General features: G+C 41.8%; 3 protein-coding genes across 3 annotated transcripts; 2 read left to right on the top strand and 1 right to left on the bottom strand.

Annotated features, from left to right (window-relative positions):
- Positions 1 to 5294: 5294 nt before the first annotated feature.
- Positions 5295 to 16491, bottom strand: LOC123732783 (protein phosphatase 1K, mitochondrial). The gene is made up of 7 exons (XM_045712052.1): positions 16334 to 16491; positions 12165 to 12712; positions 11841 to 11941; positions 10088 to 10247; positions 9712 to 9856; positions 8825 to 8959; positions 5295 to 7815 (listed from the first exon to the last, which is right to left on the bottom strand). Exons 2-7 carry the CDS (start codon positions 12506 to 12508, stop codon positions 7684 to 7686), a joined length of 1017 nt encoding a protein of 338 aa, XP_045568008.1. The 5' UTR covers positions 12509 to 12712; positions 16334 to 16491; the 3' UTR covers positions 5295 to 7683.
- Positions 16492 to 16763: 272 nt separating this feature from the next.
- LOC123732782 (probable E3 ubiquitin-protein ligase HERC6) lies at positions 16764 to 22580 on the top strand. The gene is made up of 11 exons (XM_045712051.1): positions 16764 to 17072; positions 17697 to 17851; positions 17978 to 18080; positions 18466 to 18693; positions 18877 to 18968; positions 20272 to 20399; positions 20520 to 20677; positions 21720 to 21769; positions 21891 to 21982; positions 22172 to 22231; positions 22339 to 22580. The coding sequence occupies exons 3-11, from the start codon at positions 17978 to 17980 to the stop codon at positions 22511 to 22513; spliced, it is 1086 nt and encodes a 361-aa protein (XP_045568007.1). The 5' UTR covers positions 16764 to 17072; positions 17697 to 17851; the 3' UTR covers positions 22514 to 22580.
- A 365-nt stretch (positions 22581 to 22945) lies between these two features.
- LOC106591921 (probable E3 ubiquitin-protein ligase HERC6) lies at positions 22946 to 27539 on the top strand. Its single transcript, XM_045712050.1, has 11 exons — positions 22946 to 23097; positions 23269 to 23391; positions 23566 to 23663; positions 24058 to 24237; positions 24525 to 24665; positions 25076 to 25242; positions 25345 to 25414; positions 25503 to 25573; positions 25924 to 26107; positions 26409 to 26511; positions 26900 to 27539. Exons 3-11 carry the CDS (start codon positions 23628 to 23630, stop codon positions 27109 to 27111), a joined length of 1164 nt encoding a protein of 387 aa, XP_045568006.1. The 5' UTR covers positions 22946 to 23097; positions 23269 to 23391; positions 23566 to 23627; the 3' UTR covers positions 27112 to 27539.
- The last annotated feature ends 362 nt before the right edge of the window (positions 27540 to 27901 follow it).

Genomic DNA, 27901 nt, shown 5'->3' with positions numbered 1-27901 from the left:
CTGTGGGGATTGGTCAAGGGATAGGTCTGAAATTGATACACTATTTTCCTCGTGTAGTGCACTACTCAAATCAAATGTTATTGATTGCGTGCACATACTTTGCAGATGTTATCACAGGTGCAGCGAAATGCTTGTATTTCTAGCTCAGACAGTGCAGTAACATCTAACAATACACACACAATCTCTCAAAATAAAAAGAAAGGTATTAAGAAATATCATGACGAGCAAGTCAGAGTCCGGAATATAAATATATATGTATATGATAGTGTGTATAAACATTATGGACAGTATATGAATAGAAAAGGTGTGTACAGCAGTAATTATATAGGATGATCCTTGACTAGAATACAGCATATACATATGAAGTAGGTAAAACTGTATGTAAACATTATTAAAGTGATCAGTGTTCAATGACTATGTACATAGGGCAGCAGTCTCTAAGGTGCAGGGTTAAGTACCGGGTGGTAGTCGGCCAGTAACAGTGACTTAAGCTCAGGGCAGGGTCCTGGACAGAGGCTGGCTAGTGGTGACTATTTAATAGTAAAAGGTTTCATATGGGCTATGATGGGACCAGAGTTTTTCTAATCATGTCAAAGGGTTTTAAAAAAACTCCTGGAAAATTCCTGGCCTTGATGAGGATGAAAACCCTATCAAACTACAGCAACCTTGTATTTGTTCATATTAATTATACATTAATTACGTTTTAAAGGACTGGGGGGGTTCCTAGACACAGACACAGAGAAAGCAACATGATTGGACAATAAAACTCACATGGCTGAGCTTGCTTTAGGCAGGTTTGCATCGTGTAGTACTGCCCAGTGGTAGGCATAATTAAACATGTATTCACAGTCTATGACAGCTATTGTGTTAATTAATTCCCGTTAATCCTTTTGGATCGAAAAAAGTATAGATAGCCTAGTCAGCCCAGGTTTGAAGATAAACCAAATGTAATCCCATTCACGTTCTCACAAACAAATGGGCTATACATATACAACGTTTGATAGCGCTTCGTTTACCCTGGCCAGAGAGACAGGGCGCATAGTAATGTTAATGTTTAGGTATTTAGACTGCTTTATTTATGTAACAGTTAATGCTTGTGTCGGCATTTATGTAACAGTTTTTGCTTGTGTCGGCATTTATGTAACAGTTATTGCTTGTGTAGGGGAGTGATGTGTTATCAAGCTTGCTAAGTACCAGAGGAAAGTAGAGAGCGCGCCTTGAGCTATCGCGCGACCTGCGATTTTCGTGAATCAAGACACGCAAAGCGCTGCAGCAGCACTCCGATATGAAGGACATAACAATTGTGTGCGAGTTGACAAATCTTTTTAATGCTAAGCGTCGATATATTTTATTAAACTAAATCAGTTGCTTCTACACTTGATTAAAAAGTGCTGTGGCAAATACCGCCTCCTCCTCGCCGCAAGTTTTCCTGTGGCCCCTGACTGCTGTAGGTCTCTACATATCATTCTAAGTAGTCTATATATTTATGGTGTATATAGGCATAGATTGCATTTGGATTACTGATACTGTGTTATTTGGGTTGTCAACTGGATTCGTTCTTACGTTCGTGATTTCTTCTTTTTGAATATTATTTATGTAGACCTACTTGTTAGACATTTTTTGCTGCACTGTTAGGCGCTATAGTAACACAAGCAATTCCCTGCACCCGCTAACATCTGCTGCTGGGAAGCAATCACTTCAAAACATTTCAGTAATCACACACATACTCATTTATATCTTTCATAAAGACAAAACAACATCTTCCGATTCTACACTTCCTAACAAACACATCCAGAGTATCACACACCAATAACGTAAGATATGTCTGGAACGCAGTCCTTCACAGTCAACACCATAAACTAGTAATGGCAAAGGCCCAACTATGTTGACTCAGTGTAACACCTCATACTTTGCTCAGGAATGACCACAGCTGTCTCTTTAGAGAAGAGGAAAGGTGACGGATGACAATTCATGCTAATACACATTGAGGAAACAAGCAGAGAGAGCTGAAGTCACCAGTTTGTCGGCATTATGACAGCTCTCTCACGACATCACGTATCTCAGTAGCCAAGACAAGGAGGGACCCAGGGTGCATTCTGCTACCCGTGGTGTGTGTGTTTGTGACTTATTTCTGGTTTGCTTTTTATGTGGTTGTGTAAACATGGGCTTAGCTGATAAGAGAAAAGGGAGGGTAAGGTAAGGTATAAGAAAGTAAATACTTCCCAGTTACAGTCGGAAATCATCAATCAATTCATAACCAGTTTCATAACGCCAGATTATGAAAATTATTAAACAGTCCATCAGCATTTCACAACATTTTGAAAAAGGACAAATAAATAAAAAAAAATCAGTTTCCCCATCAAATTGTTGTTGATATTTCAATTCAGAACAAATTCATCAAGTAAAAACATATATATTTTACTAGAGACTATGACGATGGCATCAACATCTAATCAAATCAAAGTTTATTGGATACAGGTGTACAGTAGTGAAACGCTTACTCTAACTCTCCTCGACAATTAAGTACAATATCAATATCAATCAAGAATCAAATGCCAAATAAAAAGTCAAAAATAACAAGTAGTAAAAAAAGCTGAAGGTGAAAAAAGCTATTAAAAACTCTTTGAGATGTATTATATACAGTAGGATTTATAAAATATGCTATGTCAAATTATGATGACTTTTATACAAGTAATAAAGTGAGACGTGACTTGGTTTCTCTGTGTACATCAATGATGTTGCTCTTGCTGCTGGTGATTCTCTGATCCACCTCTACGCAGACGACACCATTCTGTATACTTCTGGCCCCTCTTTGGACACTGTGTTAACAAACCTCCAGACGAGCTTCAATGCCATACAACTCTCCCGTGCTCCAACTGCTCTTAAATGCAAGCTAAACTAAATTCATGCTCTTCAACCGATCGCTGCCCGCACCGCGTCTAGCATCACTACTCTGGACGGTTCTGACTAGAATATGTGGACAACTACAAATACCTAGGTGTCTGGTTAGACTGTAAACTCTCCTTCCAGACTCACATTAAGCATCTCCAATCCAAAATTAAATCTAGAATCGGCTTCCTATTTCGCAACAAAGCATCCTTCACTCATGCTGCCAAACATACCCTCGTAAAACTGACTATCCTCCCGATCCAACACTCTACTCAGCAAACTGGATGCAGTCTATCACAGTGCCATCCGTTTTGTCACCAAAGCCCCATATACTACCCACCACTGTGGCCTGTACGCTCTCGTTGGCTGGCCCTGGCTTCATACTTGTCGCCAAACCCACTGGCTCCAGGTCATCTATAAGTCTTTGCTAGGTAAAACCCTGCCTTATCTCAGCTCACTGGTCACCATAGCAACACCCACCCGTAGCATGCGCTCCAGCAGGTATATTCACTGGTCACCCCCAAAGCCAACTCCTACTTTGGCCGCCTTTCCTTCCAGTTCTCTGCTGCCAATGACTGGAACGAATTGCAAAAATCACTGAAGCTGGAGACATATCACCCTCACTAACTTTAAGCATCATCTGTCAGAGCAGCTTACCGATCATTGCACCTGTACATAGCCCATCTGTAAATAGCCCACCTAACTACCTCATCCCCATGTTATTTTTTGTTGTTGTTGCTCCTTTGCACCCCAGTAGCTCTACTTGCACATTCATCTTCTGCACATCTATCACTCCAGTGTTTAATTGCTAAATTGTAATTATTTCGCCACTATGACCTTTTTATCGCATTACCTCCCTAATCTTACTACATTTGCAGACACTGTATATAGACTTTTCTATTGTGTTATTGACCGTAGTACGCTTGTTTATCCCATGTGTTGTTTGTGTCGCACTGCTTTGCTTTATCTTGGCCAGGTCGGAGTTGTAATTGAGAACTTGTTCTCAACTGGCCTACCTGGTTAAATAAAGGTGAAAAAAAGAAAAAAAAAGTAGCTTACATAAAGTTATAATGATAATAATAATAATACAAGGTAACACAACAAATAGCAAGAGGGGTGATACAATCTATTTAATTGACAAAAGGATACAGCAGGTCTAGAAAACTGTTGTTTAGTGGAGATATTCTATATTTGGTCCAAAGTGCAAGGGATATGCAAGAGGCACTCCCTGACAAAACAAACCAGAATTTTAATGAGCATTTGTGAGACTGACTAATGCATGCGTGCATTCATGAGGCGAGCCCGCACGCCAATGTACACCATAGCTAGAAGCGTTCCCACCCACATCAACTTTGATACACATATGAAGACTGCATGAGGACACAGGTGAATGTGAACTTCCATAACCTACAGATGTAGGATCTTAATGTGAACTATATTGGTCACAGCAAAAATAATCTGTAGTTATTAGCTGGCCAAAAGTAGGTTACATGAAAAGTGCAATACTGTTAATATAACAGTGTGTTAGTGTGTATTTTCAGTGCATTTGTGTAAATCACAAAGTTCATCTGCATTTCCTAAGGTGCAGGAAAATTCTCAGCAACAAAAGTGATCAAATTAAGATACACTTGTAGGATGAGATTACTTATTAAAATCTCAGACAACTCCTGCTGAGAAACTGATGGTTGAGGTTGTCCGATTCCTTTATCCAGGTACAGCAGCTGCTCTTGACTATTGATTTCAACCTGCTAGTTTCTTGTCAAGAGATTCCTACCTCCAATGGCTCCAATCGACACTCATGTCACTAGCAACAATAGTGACATCTGCTGGACAATAACGTTGGAAAATGTACATAAATGAAGATTTTTTTCCCTTCATATTTCATTATTTATTTGGATAAATATTCAACTGTTGACCACATGGACATCAACGGCATGCGAGAATAGGAGTGACAGTCCATTAAGCATTGACAGTACAACATGTACTAGAGCTAGACACTTCTAGTAGAAACAGAAGAGTTGAAAGGAATAGGCACACAGAGGTTCAGCTGAATATGGTTATACACTACAGCAGGGTTCCCCAACAAGCAGTAGTTTTATTTGCCCCCCAAGCTCTGAGCAAAAAACTAATATATATATTTTTTTATTGAACATAGACTGTACAATTTAAGAAAGGTTTGCAAGGTTTGAAATTATGTTTTAGTCAGACATATTCTTGCGGTCAATTTGCAGACTACAAATGATTTGTAATTATGTTCCGCCCGCCCTGACCATACGCTCACGATAACAATCAGCCCCCAGCTGAATCTAGTTGATGATCCCTGCACTACAGTATACAACATGAACAATCTGAAGTAAAATAGACATAATAAAACCAACAAACATGTAGGAAGGCTGGTGAGAAAATTAGTATGCAAGATTTTAATTATGAGAACTCGGAGGAAACTAATACTCATTACAAATGGAGGATAAATAGATGTTCACATCGTGAGAGAACCGACAAACAAATTGTGTACAAGGAAAACCTAAAATGGTGGATAGATACATTCATGGATTGTAGATACTCACATTCACGGTAATATTTAACAGTATAGCTGTTACATGTACATAAGTATTCCTGACTTGGATAGACAGCAAAAAATACAACTGTGGCTTTAATGCACATCAACGCAGCGTTACATTACTTATAACAGCCTGGAAGCACCAGGTGAGATATCCATGCGAATTACAGTCAAGTTGTGGTTAGCTTCGGTCACTGTTTGTGCTCTAATTTTAGATCAAGTTGTTCTACAACTTCTTGCATGAGTCACTGACGGCATTTTAAAACAGACATTCACATTTCACATATTTGTTGGTTAGCTGTCTCCTTTGTTCATTGTTGCATATAAAGGTTCCCTATGAAAAAGCATATTTGATTACAAGTGCAATACTTTATTTTATATTTTAGCCACTTCATTTCAATAACTAGAGGACAAGGAACAAACTATAAAATAGTGAGCAATTTTAGATTTCTTTCTAAAAAATTTAATATATTTGAACTGTAACACTTAAAAATAGTACACTGACGGTTTTCCTGCAATCAAAACATATACATAAATATAACTATGTACAAAACTCACAAAATACAAATTACTTCTGTACCCAAGTTGAGAACATCTTAAATGCCAGTATGGTTATCAGATATACACCATTTTACACTTTCTTCTGTTGTTCCAAGTCCCTATCACCAAAATAAACAAAGGCTCTCCCGCGTTAAGTTGTTTGACCTGTTTGTTGTCAATAAAGATCATCTTTTGGAATGCTATGGGTTGAAGTCATTTTCGAGCCAAACGACCATGAACTGTGTTTACACTAAACTACTATGTACCATTAGAACACAGCTCAATAGATATTCTCTATAGCTTTACCTCAAAGTGATGCTCCAAAGGCTTTGCATAATTTCACCCAGTAGTTTTGAAAGAAGTGATCACGAGCCAAAACGGGTCACTTAAGATTGTGCACAATTGTGTACAATGTCATCGTACAATCTGTTACGAATTTCTAAGTGCTTAAGATCTATAACTGCATCTTTAAGGCTTGTGCAACTGGGGCATCAATGCATTCTGTGGCTCCCAAGGGCCCAATATGATTGTAGAACAGGGAGAACTAACACATTACATACTGCATGTGCCCATCTATTACAAGACTTTGGGCTTTTGCCATCATTTGGCTGGCTCTCTTTCTCTGTGTATTACAGCTTTTCCTTCTACCATGCTGAAATTATAGAAACGTAGAGATTGAAATAGTGGTCCTTTTAACACGTCTTTACTGCAGTGTGTGTGAGCGTTTTCCTATTAGACGGATATGAATTTGTACATATTGGTCAATGATAACCCTGTACTACAAGCAGCACCTTACTGTACTCAAAATCCCCATTCTGAGAAGTTTGTCCTGAACTCAATACTGACAAGTGCTTCACGCGAAGAGACGACAGACTAAAACTGTTGTTCAGAACAAAACAAAGAAGCACCACAGCACAGTGATATCCACTAACAAGTACAGAGGATGAATTAGACACATTGAAACAAATGAGTTCAACATCATCTGGAAATTAAAAAAGTGCGTTGTTGATTTCTCAGAATAACTTCCTACCAAAAACATTATCCATGACATGCAAGTAAGAAGCACTCTTCCCCAAGTTTTCACAGACAAAGCTAATTAACGTCTGGTTTGCCTTACTTGGCACAATGCAAACTCACTTACACACAATGAAGAATAAGGTAAGTTCTTAGGCTTCAGGCTTCCACCAAGTCGATGGCTTTCTACTGCAACCTGGTTTGCGTCCAAAATGGCACCTAATTCCCTATGTAGTGCACTATGTTTGGCGGTCAAAAGTAGTGCACTACATAGGGAATAGGCTGCGATTTTGGAGGAAGTGAAAAGGACGTGTTCCTTGTTAAGTGCACATAATGAGTCAACAGCCTTTCTGTAGAACAGGCTCAAAACTACGGGATTATTATCAGTAAAATGGCATGTCATTGTTCCTAAGGCATCGGTTCTTGGTTAGCTGTGCTTTTCCCCTGCATGTCTTGAACAGGCCCGCCCTGTGTGGAGACTATTGCACATCGATAAGGTCCACAGGAATATCCCTCCCCATTCAAGTCTGCTTCGATCAAAGTTATCCATAACCACAGAGCTCAGATCAGATTACGCTCCCCAAGCACTAACCTTCACTATTAGGGGTGGGAAACATAAACTGACACTAGATTAGTGTCTAGGGGTAACTTCGTACTAATGACTACCCGGGTCCACCTGTTTAGGCCCAGCGGCCGCTGGACACGAAGCTGCGGCTGAAGGAGTAGCTGGTCTCTGAGTTCTTCTGTTTCCCCCAGGCTCCGAAGGGAACCACGATAATGGTGCTGTTGTCCTCTGAGCCGTACTGAAGCGCCTGCGAGAGGAGAGACACCGCCACCAATAATGAACATTTGTCTCAATGTTTAACGGTTTCTTTAAATAGCCAGGAGACATATTTATTTGACAATCCATTGAGATTACTATACCGTGCCATGGAGTTCCTTTGAACTCATTAATTTGCTAGACTTACGTTACATATCTCTGCTTCAACAATTTCAAAAATCACTGCTGCTCTTTGGAATAGATGTTACCCCTACACCCTAAGTCAGTATTTCCTAAACTCAGTCCTTGGGACCCCAAGGGGTGCACGTTTTGGTTTCTGCCCTAGCACTACACAGCTGTTTCAAATAACCAACTAATCATCAAGCTTTGATCATTTCAATCATTTACATTTACATTTAAGTCATTTAGCAGACGCTCTTATCCAGAGCGACTTACAAATTGGTGCATTCACCTTATGATATCCAGTGGAACAACCACTTTACAATAGTGCATCTAAATCTTTTAAGGGGGGGGTTAGAAGGATTACTTTATCCTATCCCAGGTATTCCTTAAAGAGGTGGGGTTTCAGGTGTCTCCGGAAGGTGGTGATTGACTCCGCTGTCCTGGCGTCGTGAGGGAGCTTGTTCCACCATTGGGGTGCCAGAGCAGCGAACAGTTTTGACTGGGCTGAGCGGGAACTGTGCTTACTCAGAGGTAGGGAGGCGAGCAGGCCAGAGGTGGATGAACGCAGTGCCCTTGTTTGGGTGTAGGGCCTGATCAGAGCCTGAAGGTATGGAGGTGCCGTTCCCTTCACAGCTCCGTAGGCAATCACCATGGTCTTGTAGCGGATGCGAGCTTCAACTGGAAGCCAGTGGAGAGAGCGGAGGAGCGGGGTGACGTGAGAGAACTTGGGAAGGTTGAACACCAGACGGGCTGCGGCGTTCTGGATGATGACAATCAGCTGTGGGCAAAAAACAAAACGTGCACCCCTTGGGGTCCGGAGGACTGAGTTTGGGAAAAGCTGCCCTAGGGGCTGTGGTGGCTCAAAGTGACCACCCTACCTGCTCTGAGATCCTCTGGGCGGCCTCTTTGGGGTCGTGGCACTGGTTGATGACATCACAGATCTCCTGGCTGTTCATGATGAAGTTGATGCCGTCTGTGGTCAGTGCCAGGAACGAGTCGTGGACGTGATGCAGCTAGAAAAAAATTCAGTTAATACCTTATTGTCAGACGTCTACAGACAGACCATGACACAAGCCAGAGACTAAGCCAGACAGGCTCCAGTGATAAAGAGGAAACACATTTGCCCTTCGGAGCTTAATCTGTCATTGTTCTGCGCACCCGCAGGCTAAAGACGTGATAAACCCTGCCAAGATGACCCAAACACCTCGGGGGACAAAATGACCCAAACTGAGTGACAAACACTGGCTAATTCCAACCTATTCCCCATACAGTGGACTACTTTTGTCCAGCACTGTGTGGATCTGGTCAAAATGAATGCACTATATGAGGTTCTGGTAGAGCTGGGCGATATGGACAAAAACCCATATGATGATAAATGTACTGAATTTTCACGATAACAATACATTTAATGATAAGTTTATAACAATGTGCACCAGTTACTTTTTTACATTACCCTTAAAACTACTACTACTACTACTTTCAATGTTGTGGCCATGACTGTCCCGTTAGCAATAGCCCATATTAGCAGAGTTATTTTATTTCAAACGTCATATTCCTCTAGTAACGGCTACTTATCGTTATTATCAATATCAGTAACATGCCCTCCAGAAATGGTCGGTATCGATAATTGTCGGTTTTTCTTCCCAGCTCTAGGTCCAGGTCAAAAGTAGTGCACTTCATAGGGAACAGAGTGTAATTTGAGATGTATACACTCTGATACTGCACAGTAGATCATTTCTCCGAGGTGGTGACAGCAGACACTCACTGATATTCTCTTGGTCTCTGGCTCAGCGATCACCCCGGTGCTCTTGAGGTCAAAGTCCCCGATGGCGCGTGTCATGGCTAACCTGCCGTTGACGTGGGGCTGCCCCAGACTGTTCCAGGTCACCCAGCCACCACTCTTCTTTATCCTGGAGGTAGAGAAAGACAGACAGGTGGTTTTAAAGCACGGGAGAGGGCTCTTAAATGACTTACGTAGAATTGTTAAAACTTATAGTAAGATCTTAATCCATAGTACTTAGCACATTTCTATTAGTGTCCGATGTGATGGATAAAGCATGCCTCCTGTGACTCCCAACCTTACAGCTACCAACAAATGAATATCAGATCAAGTCTTTCTTGAGCCTGGATATCTGCCGTACCTCTCCTTCTCGTCCTTCCTCTCGGGGGTGTGGTCCGAGGTGAGTTTGAGGGCCTTGGCCTTGCGGCAGAGCATGGCGCGGCTGTCCCCCACGCTGCCCACCACCAGCTCTATACCGTCCCTCAGCAGGGCCACCGTGGCCGTGGAGCCAGCGCTCACCACTACAACACCAGGAAGTAGAGGGAAACACGTCAAGGGGGAAACACATCTGAAGACCACACACACACTCTACACAACAGTAAGGCCAGACACACACAGCTAACAAGCAATACACAGAGTTGACAATCATCATATTATGGTAAACTTGTTTCTCAAAACACACAATGAATTATTCAGATACATGCTCAAAATGTATTCTCACACATTCACAGCATAGGTGGCACGTGACACACACTCACGAGTCATACTCCACAACATGAGAACAGAATGGAGGGGGAGGTTACTAGTCTAAACAAAAAGGATGGCTGAAGAGAGACAGAGAGTCAGACAGACATGCATGTCACACTGTTTTAGGGTTACAGAAACAGAATGAGAGGAACTACAATACAGTCAGTGGAACTTTGGATCTCTGACCAGTGGTGTCATACAAAAATGTCAGAGTTACAATGAGTGACCTAATATACAGTCCTATATACAGTGTACTGGCCCATGGCAGAATACAGAAAGCAGCAGTGACAGACGTGCATCCTTTAGAATCAGATAGCGCTTATCAGGACTATCACCATGGTGATCAAATCTATAGGTGAGAGCTCTAGGCTAATGCCTCTTTCAATAATTACGTGTATAACACTTCAAATTTCACGACTAAGTTTCTATGTGTCATGTTTTGTACACATGGTGATTTGTGTTTTGTTCCCTCTTGGGTGTCCTTAGCAACCATTTGCATGGTAACAGCCTACAGTTTCTGATTTTACAATGATCCTTATACAGCTGTTCAAATCAACTTGTGTGAGAGAGAAATAGAAAAGGAGAGAGAAGAGAGAGAGAGAAAGATGAGGAACCTTCCAGTAGTCCAGGATAGGACCCGCTGGACTCTCCATTATCTAGCCCCCCTTCTCCTTCCAAAAAGGTGCCTGGTGCCTCCAGCTCTTAGCTGGCTCCGCTGCTGTCGTAAATAACATGCACACACACACACACAGGGCATATTGGGACATTTCACGCCGTCTGTGGTCGACATTTTGGCCACACACTCAAGCTAAACTGATTGACTGTCACCGTCTTGGCGGTTAAACTAGGCCTTTCTCAGAGAAAACGGTCGACATTCTACGATTGCTAACATCTGAGTCTCCAGGCGACCTTTACAAAAGAAAATGGCTGCCAAAGGAACTGAAGGTAAACTTGATCCAGTATCTTGGAAGGGTGCATGCACTACAAGAGGACAACCCTGATTCTTATCTGCAGGACATCCAGTGGAGTTTTTTGTTTAGAATGCTTGTCTGCCACATGCATGTCCTAACCTGTGCTTTGCAGTCTGAGAAAGGTGACCCTGGGTATTAATGTTTAGCTTTCACAGCACTAGAGGCAGCGACTGAAAATTCCTGTTAGCTCCATTTAGGATCGGTTAAGTCATCAAAGCTCTTGGCAGAGCAGTCACATTGATAAGTTAGGCTATTCGTTAATATTTCAACACAAGCTAAAGACTTTACCTTCAAGTTTAACATAAAAACAAAAACTCAGTGCGGTCTACGTACATTGTCAGTACAGAGACAGTCTATCTACATTCCCTGACGTGTAACATCACAGACGGAACCTACCATGAGGGAAGAAGTGGAGGTGTCTTGCCAAGCCTTTGTCCAGTTCAAGGAATGCTTTAGTAAGAACAACTTCCAGATTGTCCTCCTCTGCTACAAGATCCCTGAAATAACACCAAAACACATTCAATCAATCAGATTCATTACCTGCTATCTCAATGGTCTCAGCCTGACCTCTGAAGAGATTGTGCAAGTATAAAAAGGATAAAAACTAAATTGAAGTGCATTTTTTCTCCAGTCCATTCAACAAACATTAGGCCCTAAACTGATCCTACAGGCCAATGCCCTGACTAAACACAGATCATAAAACCCAGTCAGATGACTTACTTAATGTACTTCTCCATGTACTTGTCGCAGAAGTCTGCCGCCTCAGGCCCTCCGTGGCCGTCGAACACGGCAAAGTAGAGGATATTGTCTGTCATCTGAGAGACCTGGAAGCGGTCCTCGTTCTCCCGCCGGTGGCCGATGAGCGAGGCGCAGCCCACCTTGGACAGGCTGACCTTGGGGATGGGCTTGCCGTACTTGATGGAGGGCGACAGGTTGATGGGCTCGTCGATGCGGTTGTCCCAGATGCCGAACGAGTCCCAGGTGGTGGGCTTGCCGCTGCTATCCGGGTCGGCGCGTGTTGCTGGCCCGCAGCACGCCCAGGTGGAGCGGCCGTTGGAGGTCATCCTGCAGGGGTAGGACACTCACTAGGGCTGTCTGGAGGAAACCCCTCTGTCGCATGGCCTGAGTCCCCCCCGACCGGGCCAGGTGAATGAGAGCGGAGGCTGACATGGTCACCAACAGCAGCAGACGACTCCTCGCGGGGAGAGAGATCCTCTGGCCAACAACACAGGTTACCCTAGAGCAGAGGTTTCTGGACTGCAAATAGGCTAACAATTGGGGAAGAAGGATAGATAGCTATTAGATTGAATGTCAAGTCAACAAGAGCTCCTAGATAGGTGCTGTAAATTGAATAGAAGAGTTGGACTTGGAAACGTCAGCCAGTTTTCCTAGGCCTGCTGTGTTCTGCCAGCTGCAGAGTGGCTGAGTTCCAATAGATGTCACAGGAATGGATGGTGGCTGGATTGATATTTCTATGTTTGTTGATGCAGGACACTCGCTCTCTCTGTCTATCTTCCTGTGTCTCTCGACTCCATACAACAGAAAATGCATGTGAAATAGCCTACTTAATTAAATCAAAATGTTCTTCTCTATTCCATATGTAGGCCTAGCCACATCTTAAGATATGTCTTAAAACTGCACTATAAAGTTCCAAGTAACCTCGGTCATCATTGGTCTAACATGCCAAGCTGTAAGTGCCAGGATACTTCACTTGCTGTGTTGCCTACATTTCTTATTTTTCACACCTGTCCTGAAGCATTCTGAACATTTGTCAGAATCAGTTGATAAAATAATGCAGTTATCACTTATCGGTAACTGGTGCAGCTAAAGAGCATGAACACTAGACAGGAGTCAACAGCACTTGTTATTTTATTACAGCTGAATAAATAAATATCTAATTATTCAAAATGTTTCAGAAGGCTCATTAACAGGCATGCACAAAAGTATACATAGATTGAAAAAAAAAAAAAGATTGACAATGTTAACGTTAGTCCATTACTGCAGCGTATTTTTCTAATGTCAACACAAACACTTCTGCGAGCAGGCCTTTCTAATCGACCTGGCCGGGGTATCCTGAAATGACGTTGACCTCATCCCGTCAGTAGATGATGCCTGGCTATTCTTTAAAAGTGCCTTCCTCACCATCTTAAATAAGCATGCCCCACTCAAAAAAATGTAGAACTAGGAATAGATATAGTCCTTGGTTCACTCCAGACCTGTCTGCCCTTGATCAGCACAAAAGCATCCTGTGGCGTACTGCATTAGCATCGAATAGCCCCCGTGATGTGCAACTTTTCAGGGAAGTTAGGAACAAAGATACACAGGCAGTTAGAAAAGCTAAGGCTAGCTTTTTCAAACAGAAATTTGCATCCTGTAGTACTAACTCAAAAAAGTTCTGGGACACTGTAAAGTCCATGGAGAATAAGAGCACCTCCTCCCAGCTGCCCACTGCTCTGAGGCTAGGAAACACTGTCACCACCGATAAATCCACTATAATTGAGAATTTCAATAAGCGTTTTTCTACGGCTGGCCATGCTTTCCACCTGGCTACCCCTACCCCGGTCAACTGCCCGGCACCCTCCACAGCAACCCGCCAAAGCCCCTCCATTTCTCCTTCACCCAAATCCAGATAGCTGATGTTCTGAAAGAGCTGCAAAATCTGGACCCATACAAATCAGCCAGGCTAGACAATCTGGATCCTCTCTTTCTAAAATTATCTGCCGAAATTGTTGCAACCCCTATTACTAGCCTGTTCAACCTCTCTTTCGTATCGTCTGAGATTCCCAAAGATTGGAAAGCTGCCGCGGTCATCCCCCGTGACCCTCTAGACCCAAACTGCTACAGACCTATATCTATCCTACTCTGTCTTTAAGGTCTTCGAAAGCCAAGTTAACAAAAACAGATTACCGACCATTTCGAATCCCACCGTACCTTCTCCGCTATGCAATCTGGTTTCAGAGCTGGTCATGGGTGCACCTCAGCCACGCTCAAGGTCCTAAACGACATCATAACCGCCATCGATAAGAGACATTACTGTGCAGCCGTATTCATCGACCTGGCCAAGGCTTTCGACTCTTTCAATCACCACATTCTTATTGGCAGACTCAACAGCCTTGGTTTCTCAAATGATTGCCTCGCCTGGTTTACCAACTACTTCTCTGATAGAGGTCAGTGTGTCAAATCGGAGGGCCTGTTGTCCGGACCTCTGGCAGTCTATGGGTGTGCCACAGGGTTCAATTCTCGGGCCGACTCTCTTCTCTGTATACATCAATGATGTTGCTCTTGCTACTGGTGATTCTCTGATCCACCTCTACGCAGACGACACCGTTCTGTATACTTCTGGCCCATCTTTGGACACTGTGTTAACTAACCTCCAGACGAGCTTCAATGCCATACAACACTCCTTCCGTGGCCTCCAACTGCTCTTAAACGCAAGTAAAACTAAATGCATGCTATTCAATCGATCACTGCCCGCACCTGCTCGCCCGTCCAGCATCACTACTCTGTACGGCTCTGACTTAGAATACGTGGACAACTACAAATACCTGGGTGTCTGGTTAGACTGTAAACTCTCCTTCCAGACTCACATTAAGCATCTCCAATCCAAAATTACATCTAGAATCGGCTTCCTATTTCGCAACAAAGCATCCTTTACTCATGCTGCCAAACATACCCTCGTAAAACTGACTATCCTACCGATCCTCGACTTCGGTGATGTCATTTACAAAATAGCCCCCAACACTCTACTCAACAAATTGGATGCAGTCTATCACAGTGCCATCCGTTTTGTCACCAAAGCCCCATACACTACCCACCATTGCAACCTGTACACTCTCGTTGGTTGGCCCTCGCTTCATACTCGTCGCCAAACCCATTGGCTACAGGTTATCTATAAGTCTCTGCTAGGTAAAGCCCAGCCTCATCTCAGCTCACTGGTCACCATAGCAGCACCCACTTGTAGCACGCACTGCAGCAGGTATATCTCACTGGTCACCCCCAAAGCCAATTCCTCCTTTGGTCGTCTTTCCTTCCAGTTCTCTGCTGCCAATGACTGGAACGAACTGCAAAAATATCTGAAGCTGGAGACTCATATCTCCCTCTCTAACTTTAAGCACCAGCTGTCAGAGCAGCTCACAGATCACTGCACCTGTACATAGCCCATCTGTAAACAGCCCATCTATCTACCTACCTCATCCCCATACTGTATTTATTCATTTATCTTGCTCCTTTGCACCCCAGTATCTCCACTTGCACATTCATCTTCTGCACATCTACAATTCCAGTGTTTAATTGCTATATTGTAATTACTTCGCCACCATGACCTATTTATTGCCTTACCTTACCACTGTATACAGACTTTTCTTTTGTTCTACTGTATTATTGACTGTATGTTTTGTTTATTCCATGTGTAACTCTGTGTTGTTGTGTGTGTCGAATTGGTATGCTTTATCTTGGCCAGGTCGCAGTTGCAAATGAGAACTTGTTCTCAACTAGCCTACCTGGTTAAATAAAGGTGAAATAAAAATAAATAAAATAAACTTGACAAACGGCGCATGACGCAACACCATAACCCATAATTAACAAACTAGCTTGCTAACTAGCAACCAAACAAGCTACTGTTTAGCTAGTTAGATAGCTGCAGTGCTGTGCAGAATGTAAACTAATGGTTTCGCAAACGACCCCTGTTTATTTCATCACACTAACGTTAAATAGTAAGGATAGACGATTAAGTATTCCTAATTTGACACTATTTTTTAGCTCATTTGATAGGTAGAACTATGCTAACAGCAGCTAGCAAAATAATCCATGATTTGCGCAGCCTATCTCCCGCCCTTGGACAACAATCACATTTCTTCGGTATTTCTCTGCAGAAAAGGTTGTATTCTTACCTTTAACTCTTTACAACGTCTTCGTATATGTTGCAAAAGCTGCACAGCGTACAGTTAAATGAATCAAAAGTGTCCTTGTGTTGAGTGCCGAACGCTATCAAACAAGAGGAGGAACTGCGCCTGTCACCCGCGCAGCGCGAATCAGCATGGTGGAAACAATTACGCCTCCTTCCCTCCCGGTTGTCACTAGTTACCACAGCCACAAAGTCATGTCTAAAATTCATGAAAACAGAGAACAGCTTTTTGGTCTTAATTTAAGGTTATGGTTAGGTATGAGGTCAGCAGTGAGGTTAAGGTTAGGGTAAGGTTTAAAGTCAGATTTTACGTAGATAAATTGTAGAAATAGTTGGGATTTAGACATAATTATGACTTTATGGATGTGGTAACTAGTAGCTCGCTCTCTCTCTCTCTCTCTCTCTCTCTCTCTCTCTCTCTCGCGCACACACACACACACGTAGAGCCCAATATAGCCAACCTATGTGGACCACACGTTAGTCATCAGTCAATCATCACATCATCATGTTCTGCTGGGGAGACGGTTCGAGTGGACAGTTTGGTCTAAACTTTGAGAATGTGTCTGTTCCTACAGCAGGGAATATATTCTCTGATAAAGTCACAGAAATTACTTGTGGGGAGCAACACACTTTATTTCTCACGGTAGATGGCAGGATCCTATCATGCGGGCGCAACTCAAAGGGACAACTTGGTAGACAGAAGAACAGAGATTCAAAATTACCAGGTAAGACAATTTAATTATATCTGACTATTTGGGTGCAAGGATCGCTATGTAGGCTATTTAGGATTAAAGTACGGCTAAAAGGATGCTTGCATTAGAATTATTTTATTCTTTATCATTATGCTAACATTTTCTGTTCACAATATTGTTCATAATTACAGATTTTATTAAAATGCATAGTAGCCTATATTTAGCCTAGTGAGCTTTACCACAACTTTCAGAAATGGGTACGCTATCCCTCAATAAAACTACAACATAGACTCACAGTTGGGTTTCAGTTTCGTTTCTCAATCAAAATTAGAGGAACGAAAGTTAACTGTTGTTATGTAATTTACGTCATCCTCAAGATTGTGAACTTTCATTTAGTCAATGGTGCCCTGAGGACATAAAATATAAAACTACAAGATACAAGATACAGTAACAAGTACATTACATTAGAACATGTAACATCACAGGTATCACAAACAAATTATTAAAGTCAATCAAAACAATTGCACACCTCGGTGAACTCATTTATCATCAGGGTGTTAAACTGCCCTAGTGGCACCAGGGAATCCAAATGTAATGGTATTTAACCCTTTCCAAGACAGGACTTCCAAATAAAACTGTGTGTTCTACCCATTTCAGCCCCAGTGGAGGGTCTGGGGGCAGTGGTCTCTGTGGCTTGTGGTCAGGACCACTCTGTAGCTGTGTGTGCGTCAGGACAGGTCTACTCCTGGGGGCAGGGGTGAGGGACAGCTGGGCATCGGCCTTACTACTGTCTCCAAAGTCCCCAGGCCAAGGCAAGGAAACCTCAACTTCAACTTGAAATAGATCTTGATAGTGAAATATCATCCATGATTTACATTGTCAAGTAATGAGAGCCCTCTTGGATTCCACTGATCACTAACAAAGACAATATGTACTAGATGTCTCCTTTTTTTTACAGACCAGTTCCAATACCTTCGCCCTTGCCGATAACAGTGATACAGGTTGCTTGTGGAAATTCCCATTCTTTGGCCCTGACTAAAGGTATAACGTACTGTACCTACTGATGTTCCTCACACAGACTACATTCCATCTAAACTATGATAACCACATGCATCAGTTAAACTACACTTAGAAAAAAAGGTGGTCTTAAAACTAAAATGCTTATTCAGCTGTCCCCATTGGAGAACGCATTGGATAAGAGTTTTTGGTTCCAGGTAGAACCCTCTGGTTCTACATGGAACCCAAAAGGGTTCTACCTGGAACCAAATAGGGTTATCCTATGAGGGCAGCCGAAGAACCCTTTTGAAACCCTTGTTATAAAAGTGTACATCAACAGGACAGTGAGATTATAATTATTAGGAAAGAATGTAACTCTGGAATTGTGATGTAATTGTAATGTAATATGTAATTTCTTTGTCTTCTACAGGAGGACAGGTGTTCTCATGGGGTTTTAACAGTCATGGACAGCTGGGCCTGGGGAAGGAAGTAGCTCTGCAGCCCATACCTGCCCTGGTGCGCTCCCTCACAGGGGTCCCAGTGACCCAGGTAGCAGCCGGAGGAACCCACACTCTGGCCCTCACCCTCCCAGGCCTGGTCTACTGCTGTGGGGCGAACAAGGCTGGGCAGCTGGGACTCAACCGTGTGGATGAGAAAGGTACTACGTCACTCTACCTCTCTTCGTATGCTACTTGTATAAAAAGCTAATCAGGCTTATCCACCAGCATTTTCTCATTTGAACTTGGATTCCTTTGTTATAACCACTAAGTCATTTTACAGATGTATTATAATGAGTGGGAACATTGCATGATGCTTGTATGATGCTTGTTCCCCCTGCCAGGCCGGTTCAACATCTGTGCTGTGCCTGCTCTCAGAGTCTTGGGGGTTTCCTTCATCAGCTGTGGAGAGGCACATTCTGCTGTTCTCACCAAGGTATCATACTATTACTGTGGAGAGGCACATTCTGCTGTTCTCACCAAGGTATCATACTATTACTGTGGAGAGGCACACTGCTGTTCCCACCAAGGTATCATACTATTACTGTGGAGAGGCACATTCTGCTGTTCTCACCAAGGTATCATACTATTACTGTGGAGAGGCACATTCTGCTGTTCTCACCAAGGTATCATACTATTACTGTGGAGAGGCACATTCTGCTGTTCTCACCAAGGTATCATACTATTACTATGGAGAGGCACTTTCTGCTGTTCTCACCAAGGTATCATTCTATTACTGTGGAGAGGGACACTGCTGTTCTCCAAGGTTTCATACTGTCACTGTGGAGAGGGACACTGCTGTTCTCACCAAGGTATCATACTATTACTGTCTTTTTACTGAAGGCCCCAAGGAAGATGTTGGTGTGAAAGGAGACAAATACTACGGCAGTTCATTAAGTTCAGAAAAAGTATTTAACGTCCTAAACAGTGGGCCCACTGGGAGATAGTTCTGCACACAAAGTCAGCAACCTCTCGAAGGTACAATTCATCACATGTTGGTAAATAAAGCCAGTTATACAAAATGACCTTGAACAGAGGTGAAAAACAAATGATCAAGTGTCTGGTGGGTGTCTGGAAGAGGTAGGCTACACAATGAACCTGTCACGACTTCCACCGAAGTCATTTCCTCTCCTTGTTCGGGCGGTGTTCGGCGGTCGGCGTCACCGGTCTTCTAGCCATCGTTGATCCACTTTTCATTTTCCATTTGTTTTGTCTTGTTTTCTTACACACCTGGTTTCCATTTCCCTCATTAATTGTTGTGTATTTAACCCTCTGCTCCCCCCATGTCCTTGTATGGAATTGTTTGTTTGTAAGAGCTTGTACTCTATGTTACTGGTGCGCGTCGGGTTGTGTACCCATGTAGGTTCTTTTTGTATTCCCGTGGGTTTTGTTTTAAACTGCTCCGGCTATTACCTATTTCTGCTCTCCTGCATCTGACTTCACTGCCACCAGTTCCACAACCCTTACAGAACCATACAAGTTGTTATCATACTAAATGAGAAGTAACAGTTTATTACAGAATGGAATATCACAGGTAATACAGAATATGTCCTGATTATGGCTGTTAATACAGATCAAGCCTCAGGGCTACGAGAGTAAAGGTAAATCCAGTGTGTCGACCCTTATATACCATTAGACTGTCTCTTTAAGAAGTGATATGGGCCTTGACCTGACTAGACCAGGAACAACTCTGGGCCTTGACATGTCAACAACTGGTTCTGGTTCTTTGTGGTCTTTAGGGTGGACAGGTGTTCACCTTTGGAGAGGGAAGCCGAGGCCAGCTTGGGCACAACGCCTCAGCTAACGAACTCCTACCCAAACTGGTAGAGGGTATGGATGGACTGGTCTCACAGATAGCATGTGGCAGGTAATGACCAACAGCATAATGCTACTTATACACATATATACACATATAATAAACAGATAGGAAACCAATCTTGAACATTCTCAGTCTGACTGTCTTTTTGTCTTACTGTAACTCTGCCAGCCATCACACCCTGGTGCTGGGGTCCTCAGGTCAACTCTGGGCCTTTGGCAGTGGGGTCAAAGGTCAGCTAGGGACTGGCAACACAGAGGGCTGCTTGCAACCCACCTCAGTGCTGCTGAAAAGGGCTTCTGGTGGGGCAGTGACAGTCATACACAATGGTACCGGATGCAATGTTTATTTTATTGTCTTTTATTCTCTTTTGTATTTGATTCTATTCAATTATATTATGCAGCTACATACTATGTAGTGTTTGTGTGACTGAATTAGAACACATACTGTTTAACGAGACTTGATGTCCCTTGTGGTGGCTAATTTCTGCATTACCAAATGAAGAGAGTTAAACACACCAGTCTGAGTTAACTACATCTTTAATACTTAAAATACTTTTGCAAAAGTACTTGACCTTCAATAATTCACTCTCTTGAATGAACCATTGAATAAGGTGATTACACAATGGCTACAGAGATATTTTATAGCAAAGATACACCCCCTTCAATGTACATTGACAAACCACAGATACATAGAATTGGTCACAAAGGTTAAGTTTTGTATGACAGATATCCATAAAACACAGCAGGCAGTAACTGCTATGTCAACAGGGTTCATTGTATAGCCCAGTATCTGGTCCCCTTAGAACCGTCCCTCCCTGGTACTTCATAGAACAAAAACACCATTTCACCCAATGGCATATATCAATTGTCAACTCTAGATACTCCCATCTCAAGCAAACCCCCTCTTGACCCCACTCCTGGACAGGCTCACTGGGGGGAGTGAGCCTCTAGGCCATATACTATCACAGGATAAGTGCGATATCTAAGAGAGGACACACAATTCCCAGACACTACCATAAACCTCCCCACAATAAAGAAAAGGAGGGAGTGACTTGCTCACAGACATTGTGGAGACAAGTCATTGGTTCCCCATTAATCACGCCATCCCTTCACATGGTTTAAGAATAGGTAAAGACACATTCCCATGAAGACAAGTCTGACCTCTCCCCTCTCTGGGCCCCAAGTGACTGAGCCCCAGCTAAGGGAAACGTGCAACTGAAACATACCAGAGTCCAAAGGACATTTTCTAATGACAAGTATCTCACATAAGCATATTATACTAATAAAACATCTTAATTATCTATGTTACCCAACTAATTCTGATTCATCCACGACACCCTACAACCTCTTCTTTTCTTTTTTTTACCAGACATGAAGATATCAGTGGGATGGAATTCAAACTTCATTTACACTGCTGAGGTAATGTTTCTGACCTTTTATACCTCTGTAAAAGGGAGACTGGAACATTCTAAATTTCTCAAGCAGCTAATTCATGTTTGAGATATGTGCATTTATTATATTGCTTTATCTGCCTTTGTAGAGTTCTGAAAGAGAACAGCCAATCGGGAGGTTAGATAAAGCCAAGCTGCAAAAATGGCTGACGATGGAGCAAGGAAATGCAGAGGCGGAAAGGTTCATTTATTATTATTTACATTGAATATTAAAACATACAATCCACCATAGACAAAGGTTCTTTGTTAGTTTAAAAAAAAAGATTTCTAGCAAACTCAAAATTAAATAAACAAACATTTATTTTACAGTTGTATGTCTTATAGTATAATTGTACTGAAACATCAAATATGTCCACATTTGTTCCAACAGAGGAATATCCTTGATGTTCTCAACAAGTTCAAGTCTTGTGGCCAGTTTCACCAAAACCAGGTAAGCGATTTTAAAATGGAAGGTTTGGATAGTTTATAATGAACACTGTGTGTGTACAGTATGTTGTGTCAATGATAATGCTATACCCATGCTATTCCCTCTACCAGTGCGTCTCCATCAACTAAAGCTGCAGGAGCTTTGAGAGTGGACCTAGAGGCTGCTAGCCAGGCATTTGATCAGCTCTTCAACATCCCATGGATCAGGAAATCAGCTAAGATTATCTCACTCTTCAAAGACTTAAACCGATATCAACAATCCATTAAATATCAATATATATTTTGAATGGAGGATCATGATAGCATAATGTTACTCTCTTCATGTCTATATATATTCTCCATATAGGTAAATATATTGCCACTGGTGGACACTCTTCGCGATTCAGCAGCTGTCATCAAGTCACTAGAGATCTTTATGATACTACCCACAATCCCTCTTCTCCACGATGACCAGAACGTCATGAACATGGTCATGGCTTTAGCAATAGTTATCGATGAGGATCTGAATGAAACAGCCATGAACAGTTTAAGTAAATAACCTCTGACCTTTTCAGTTTATCAGCAAATTTGGCATCAGTATCATTTTACAGAATTGTATTATAATAGAAGCATAGCTGACACTATGACACATTACCATATATTATAAGATCATGTTTTTTTTGCTCAGGCAATATCATTTACATATTTTGGACTTTTGTATTCTTGTATCATGTTATAGAAGAGTGGTGGTCCTCAATGGAGACAAACATCATGACTAAGCACATTCTGATGTGGAAGAATGCCCTGTCATTCATGCTGAGGAACGGTCTTCTGGTTACCCACAACCCCGGAGTCAAATTCCTGCTGGAAGCCCTCAAGTACCTCCACAGAGTCAGTGTCTATGTCAATCATTTTTATAATCCTTCTGACCATTTTCTGTAGTTGCCGTCTATCAGTATTGTTGATCATGCCCTAACATACTTCATACTGTGAACTGTTCACTTCCTCATGTGCAAGGGACATGTGCTAATCTATTTTGATACTGACATTGTTATTTCAAAGGCAAACAAAAGGGCCGGAAGAACCCAGGAAGTTCCAGCCAGTACCTTTTATGTGGAAGAGATCATTGATAGGGTAATTCCTATGGATGATGTGGAGCTTTGGCGTTTTTGGTCAACAAGGGAGGTAATAAAATAACAAAATCATCTGTAAATTACTAAAATGTTAGAATGATAAAGTGGTGGAATCTGGTTTGACTTGTCCAGTTCTTTCAGTGCAGATTGATGGAACGAGACAAAGAGATGGAACCCATGTAGACTATTGAGATGCACTTTCATTTTTCTTTTGTGTCACTTCTAGGATACAGAGGTGACACCAGTCATCTTTGCCGTTACCCATTTGTGTTGAATCTGATCTGCAAGATGGCGATTTTCAACAGTAATGCACTTTTTACTAAGGTATACTGTGTTATTCCACTGGCTGTTTTATATCCTTTTATTGAATCTTTTGTTTTCAAGTATACCATAGCCTACCCAGTGGTTTCCAAAGACCAGTCTGTATATCACTCTAAATAGAACCTGGAGCTGCCCCTGTATATACCTTACTTACTTTCTCATGTTCTTATTTATATTTTTGTGTGTTTATGTTCTACTTAACTTTAAAAAAATATATATATATATATATATATATATATATATATATATATATATATATATATATATATATATATATATAGTACTACTGATATTGATTACTGCATTGTTGGGAAAATGCAAGCAGGAAAGTTATTTCACTGTACTTGTGCACGTGACATAATTTTTTTTAAAACTAGTGTATGTTTATATATTGCAGGTGGTTCACAAACTCACCCACTGGCAAACAGTGATGTATCCTTCTGGAACGTTCCCAGACAACCCAGAATCTCCCCCTGCTCCAATCTTCCAGTTGGCCTTAAGGCGCCCGTCACTCATCAAAGACACCTTCAGACAACTGGGTGCTGCAGATCATGATTACTTCAAGAGAGAACTTGTGGTAAAAAATGTTTTTGTCAATTCAAAAGGGACAATAAAGTAACATTCAAATAGTTATCCCTGAGACTGAATGTTACAACTCAACTAATCTTTGCCAAATCAAACCAAATCTCAGCTACTCGATTTAACATTTTAATGTTAGACTTTCACTACCCACTGGGCACAGACTGGTTGAATCAACGTTGGTTCCAGTGAAACAACGTGGAATAGACATTGAATTGACATCTGTGCCCAGTGGTAGAGACTAGAACTCAACCTAAATGTGGCCTATCTTACTGTATCCATCAGGTGCAGTTTGTGGAGGACATGAAGCTGTCGCTCGTCAACATAAGGGACTTTTTCCTCCATGTGTTTGAAGAGCTGTTGGCAGCAGAGTCTGAGATGTTCATGTACAACGACACCAAGACACTGGTCTGGTTCCCTGCCAAGGTAAGAACTTGAATTAGGGAATTGCGATTTCATTACTGTATAATAAATCACTTCACTCTCAAGCAAATTAAAATAGGTGAGTAATGGAATAATATTCTAAAAACAATCAAAAATACTTTAGTCAGTTAATAGCAACAAAAGAGATTCAACCACTACAGTAGTGCCACTATCTACACTGTATCAATCAATATAGCATTGTGTCCAATTATAATCACTATCACACCCTACTCTCCCCTGATGTACCAAGGTTTTATAATTATACACATTCACAGCTAAAAGCTGAATTTCAGTACACAGACAACAACATAATACAACAAAGGAGATAGAAGTTAGTTGAAGAAGAATGGTGCCTGCTCTTGTTTATTCTTGATCTCTGCCTTGACTCATGGGCCACCTACCCTTACTACCAGCCCAGAGTGGAGGAGAAGAGCTACTTCCTGTTTGGTGTCTTGTGTGGCATGGCCCTGTACAACCACAACATTGTACACCTGCCCTTCCCTCTGGCCCTGTTCAAGAAGATGGTGGGGGTCAAGCCCTCACTGGAGGACCTGAGAGAGTTTGACCCTGTTGTGGGAGGGTACGTTTTGTATTTTAGAATGTACATTTTAGCATTGAATTGGTATCCCTTAGAAATGGATTAAAATGTTTCAACATTAATTTATTTTCATTGTAATTGAAGGAGTTTGCGGTACCTCTTGGAGGACTACACTGATGATGATGTTGAAGAAAACCTAGACATGACCTTCACCGTATGTATTGTATTGCATTCAAACTTGAGCTGTGAAATATCACTAGATACAGTATGTGAATAGTGGTAAAACTGTTTATTTTCATCAGGTGATCTGGGATGACCAGAAGGTGGAGCTTGATCCCAAAGAAACAGGAAAACCAGTCACAAGTACTAACAAGTAAGTCTACAGCAACATTTACTCCTACAGATGTAAGATCTGAATTTGATCACTCTGTTGCAGGAGAACTTTCCTGCAATGCAGGACATTTTAAAAGTGTTGAATATATTTCAGGTTTAAAAAGGCTTCAGACTTGATTTTCCCTTCCAAAAATGTGTCAACCCCTATAATTCACATTTCCTGTTGCTGCAGGATTATTTTCCTGCTGTAGCAAACTGGCTCATATTACAGTCTTACATCTGTAATGCATAATACAAGATTGCAATTTTAGAAGTTAGAAATTACAATAAGCTTGCTTTCTGCTTGTTCTGTTTTTTAAAATATTTAAATACAATTCATTATTTTGACAGGAAGCAGTTTGTTGATGCCTACGTGAACCTCGCCTTCAACCGATCAGTGGAGAAGGTGTTTGAAGAGTTCAGGAGAGGCTTCTTCAAGGTGTGTGACAGGGACGTGGTGGAGTTGTTCCAGCCTGAGGAGCTCAGGGGAGTCATGGTGGGGAAAGAGGACTACGACTGGGACACGCTCAAACAGGTCTATATACAACCATCATTCATTACTCAGTGTGGGGCTGGGTGCTGACTTGAGAAATTAGGGCAGAAATCAATCAATGTGTTGATGCATTTATATCGATGGGGGATTTGCTTTGATGTTCAAGTTATGGGCACATTTCTCAAGTTAGGACTGGAACTAGGAGATAATGTGCTATACATTGCCTAGCTATACATGGTGCTTTGTGACATACTGTGTGACGTTGAGTGGTGAATCGTTTAAATGGCGTGTGAGTTTAATATTGTTATATTATTGCTGCCATTTGTTTGGTTTGTATGCCCAGAACACTGTGTATGTTGGAGAGTACCATGCCAGACATCCCAACATCATCAACTTCTGGGAGGCTTTTGAGGAACTGACAGACAACCAAAAGAAAGCTTTTCTCCGTAAGTGTGGCACTAAATTGCTCTCGGTTGAGGAAAACTGGAGGAACCATACAGTCTTTCATAATGCTGGTTCAGGGGTTTGTCTGCATATTTGAACTTTGTGTTCTACAAGAGCATTTACAAAGAAAATGTGTCTGAACACATTTTACATTTTAGTAATTTAGCAGATGCTCTTATCCAGAGCGACTTACAGGAGCAATTAGGTTTAAGTGCCTTACTCAAAAGCACAACAACATATTTTTCACCTAGTCGGTTCGGGGATTCAAACCAGCTACCTTTCGATTACTGGCCCAACACTCTTAATGGTTAGGCTACCTGCCGCACAAAGACATTCACTATGTTTCTTCCCATTCAGTCTTCCTTTCACTCTCTCTCCCTTCCTTCTCAGTGTTCCTGACGGGCTGTGATCGTGTTCCTATCCTGGGCATGGACAAGATCCAGATGACTGTGGCAGTCCTGCAGAACTCTACTGAACTACATTTCCCAGAATCCCTTACCTGCCACTTCCTACTGCTGCTGCCCATCTACCCCTCCAAGGAGATGCTGCTGGCCAGGCTCAAAGAGGCGGTGGCCCACAACAGAGGCTTCTGGAAGGAGTAATGGACACTATATATAGGCTACTGCTGTGTTCATCATTTCATTCAATGTGTTTCTTACATGTCAATATATCTATTCAGTTTAGCATAGGATTTTGGTTGTGTTGATATAGCCTTCATCTAGGTTCAGATTTTACACTTTTTAAAAAACTTTTAAACCGTGGCTTTTTCAAGTGAACATTTTAAATTTACAAATGTTTAGGCTATGTATAGGCTTACCATGTTATTGGAAAAAACTATCCTTGACTTAAAGTCCACTAATTTTGAATGTGAGTTATTATTTTGGCATTTTATGTAATTCTGCATGGGAACATCCTTTTTTTCTGGACACATGTCTGCATCATCTTTGACATTCATGTCTGTACCTTGCGTTCTTTTAACAGAATAATTATTTATGTATCTAAATAATACAGATATTAGTTTCACCTTAAAGTGTTTTCTTTTATAATTGAGTATTCCCTCGAATGCAGAGCAGTCGTGTGGTTTCTCCAACAACCTGCATAACCTTCCTAGCCAGCACATAACGTTCTGAGAACTATATGTTTCTTCTTCGTTTTGGATACAACCTTCCCATAACATTTCCTACAGGATTCCTTATGGTTCTATTTAAAGTCAATTGTTCTGAGATTGTTAAGAATCAACGTTCTTCTATGGGAATTACCATACCTCAGCATAATGTTTCCTACAGGTTTTCTCATGGTTCTATTTAAAATCATGTTTTCAGAACATTAAGAAACAACCTTCTTCTGTGGGAATTTCAGTATTTCAGCATAATGTTTTCTGCAGCTTTCCTC

This window comes from Salmo salar, unplaced genomic scaffold (genome assembly GCF_905237065.1).
Source record: "Salmo salar unplaced genomic scaffold, Ssal_v3.1, whole genome shotgun sequence".
NCBI classification, from domain to species: domain Eukaryota; kingdom Metazoa; phylum Chordata; class Actinopteri; order Salmoniformes; family Salmonidae; genus Salmo; species Salmo salar.
The sequence above is the reverse complement of the archived record's forward strand: the minus strand, read 5'-3'. Positions and strand labels throughout refer to the sequence as shown.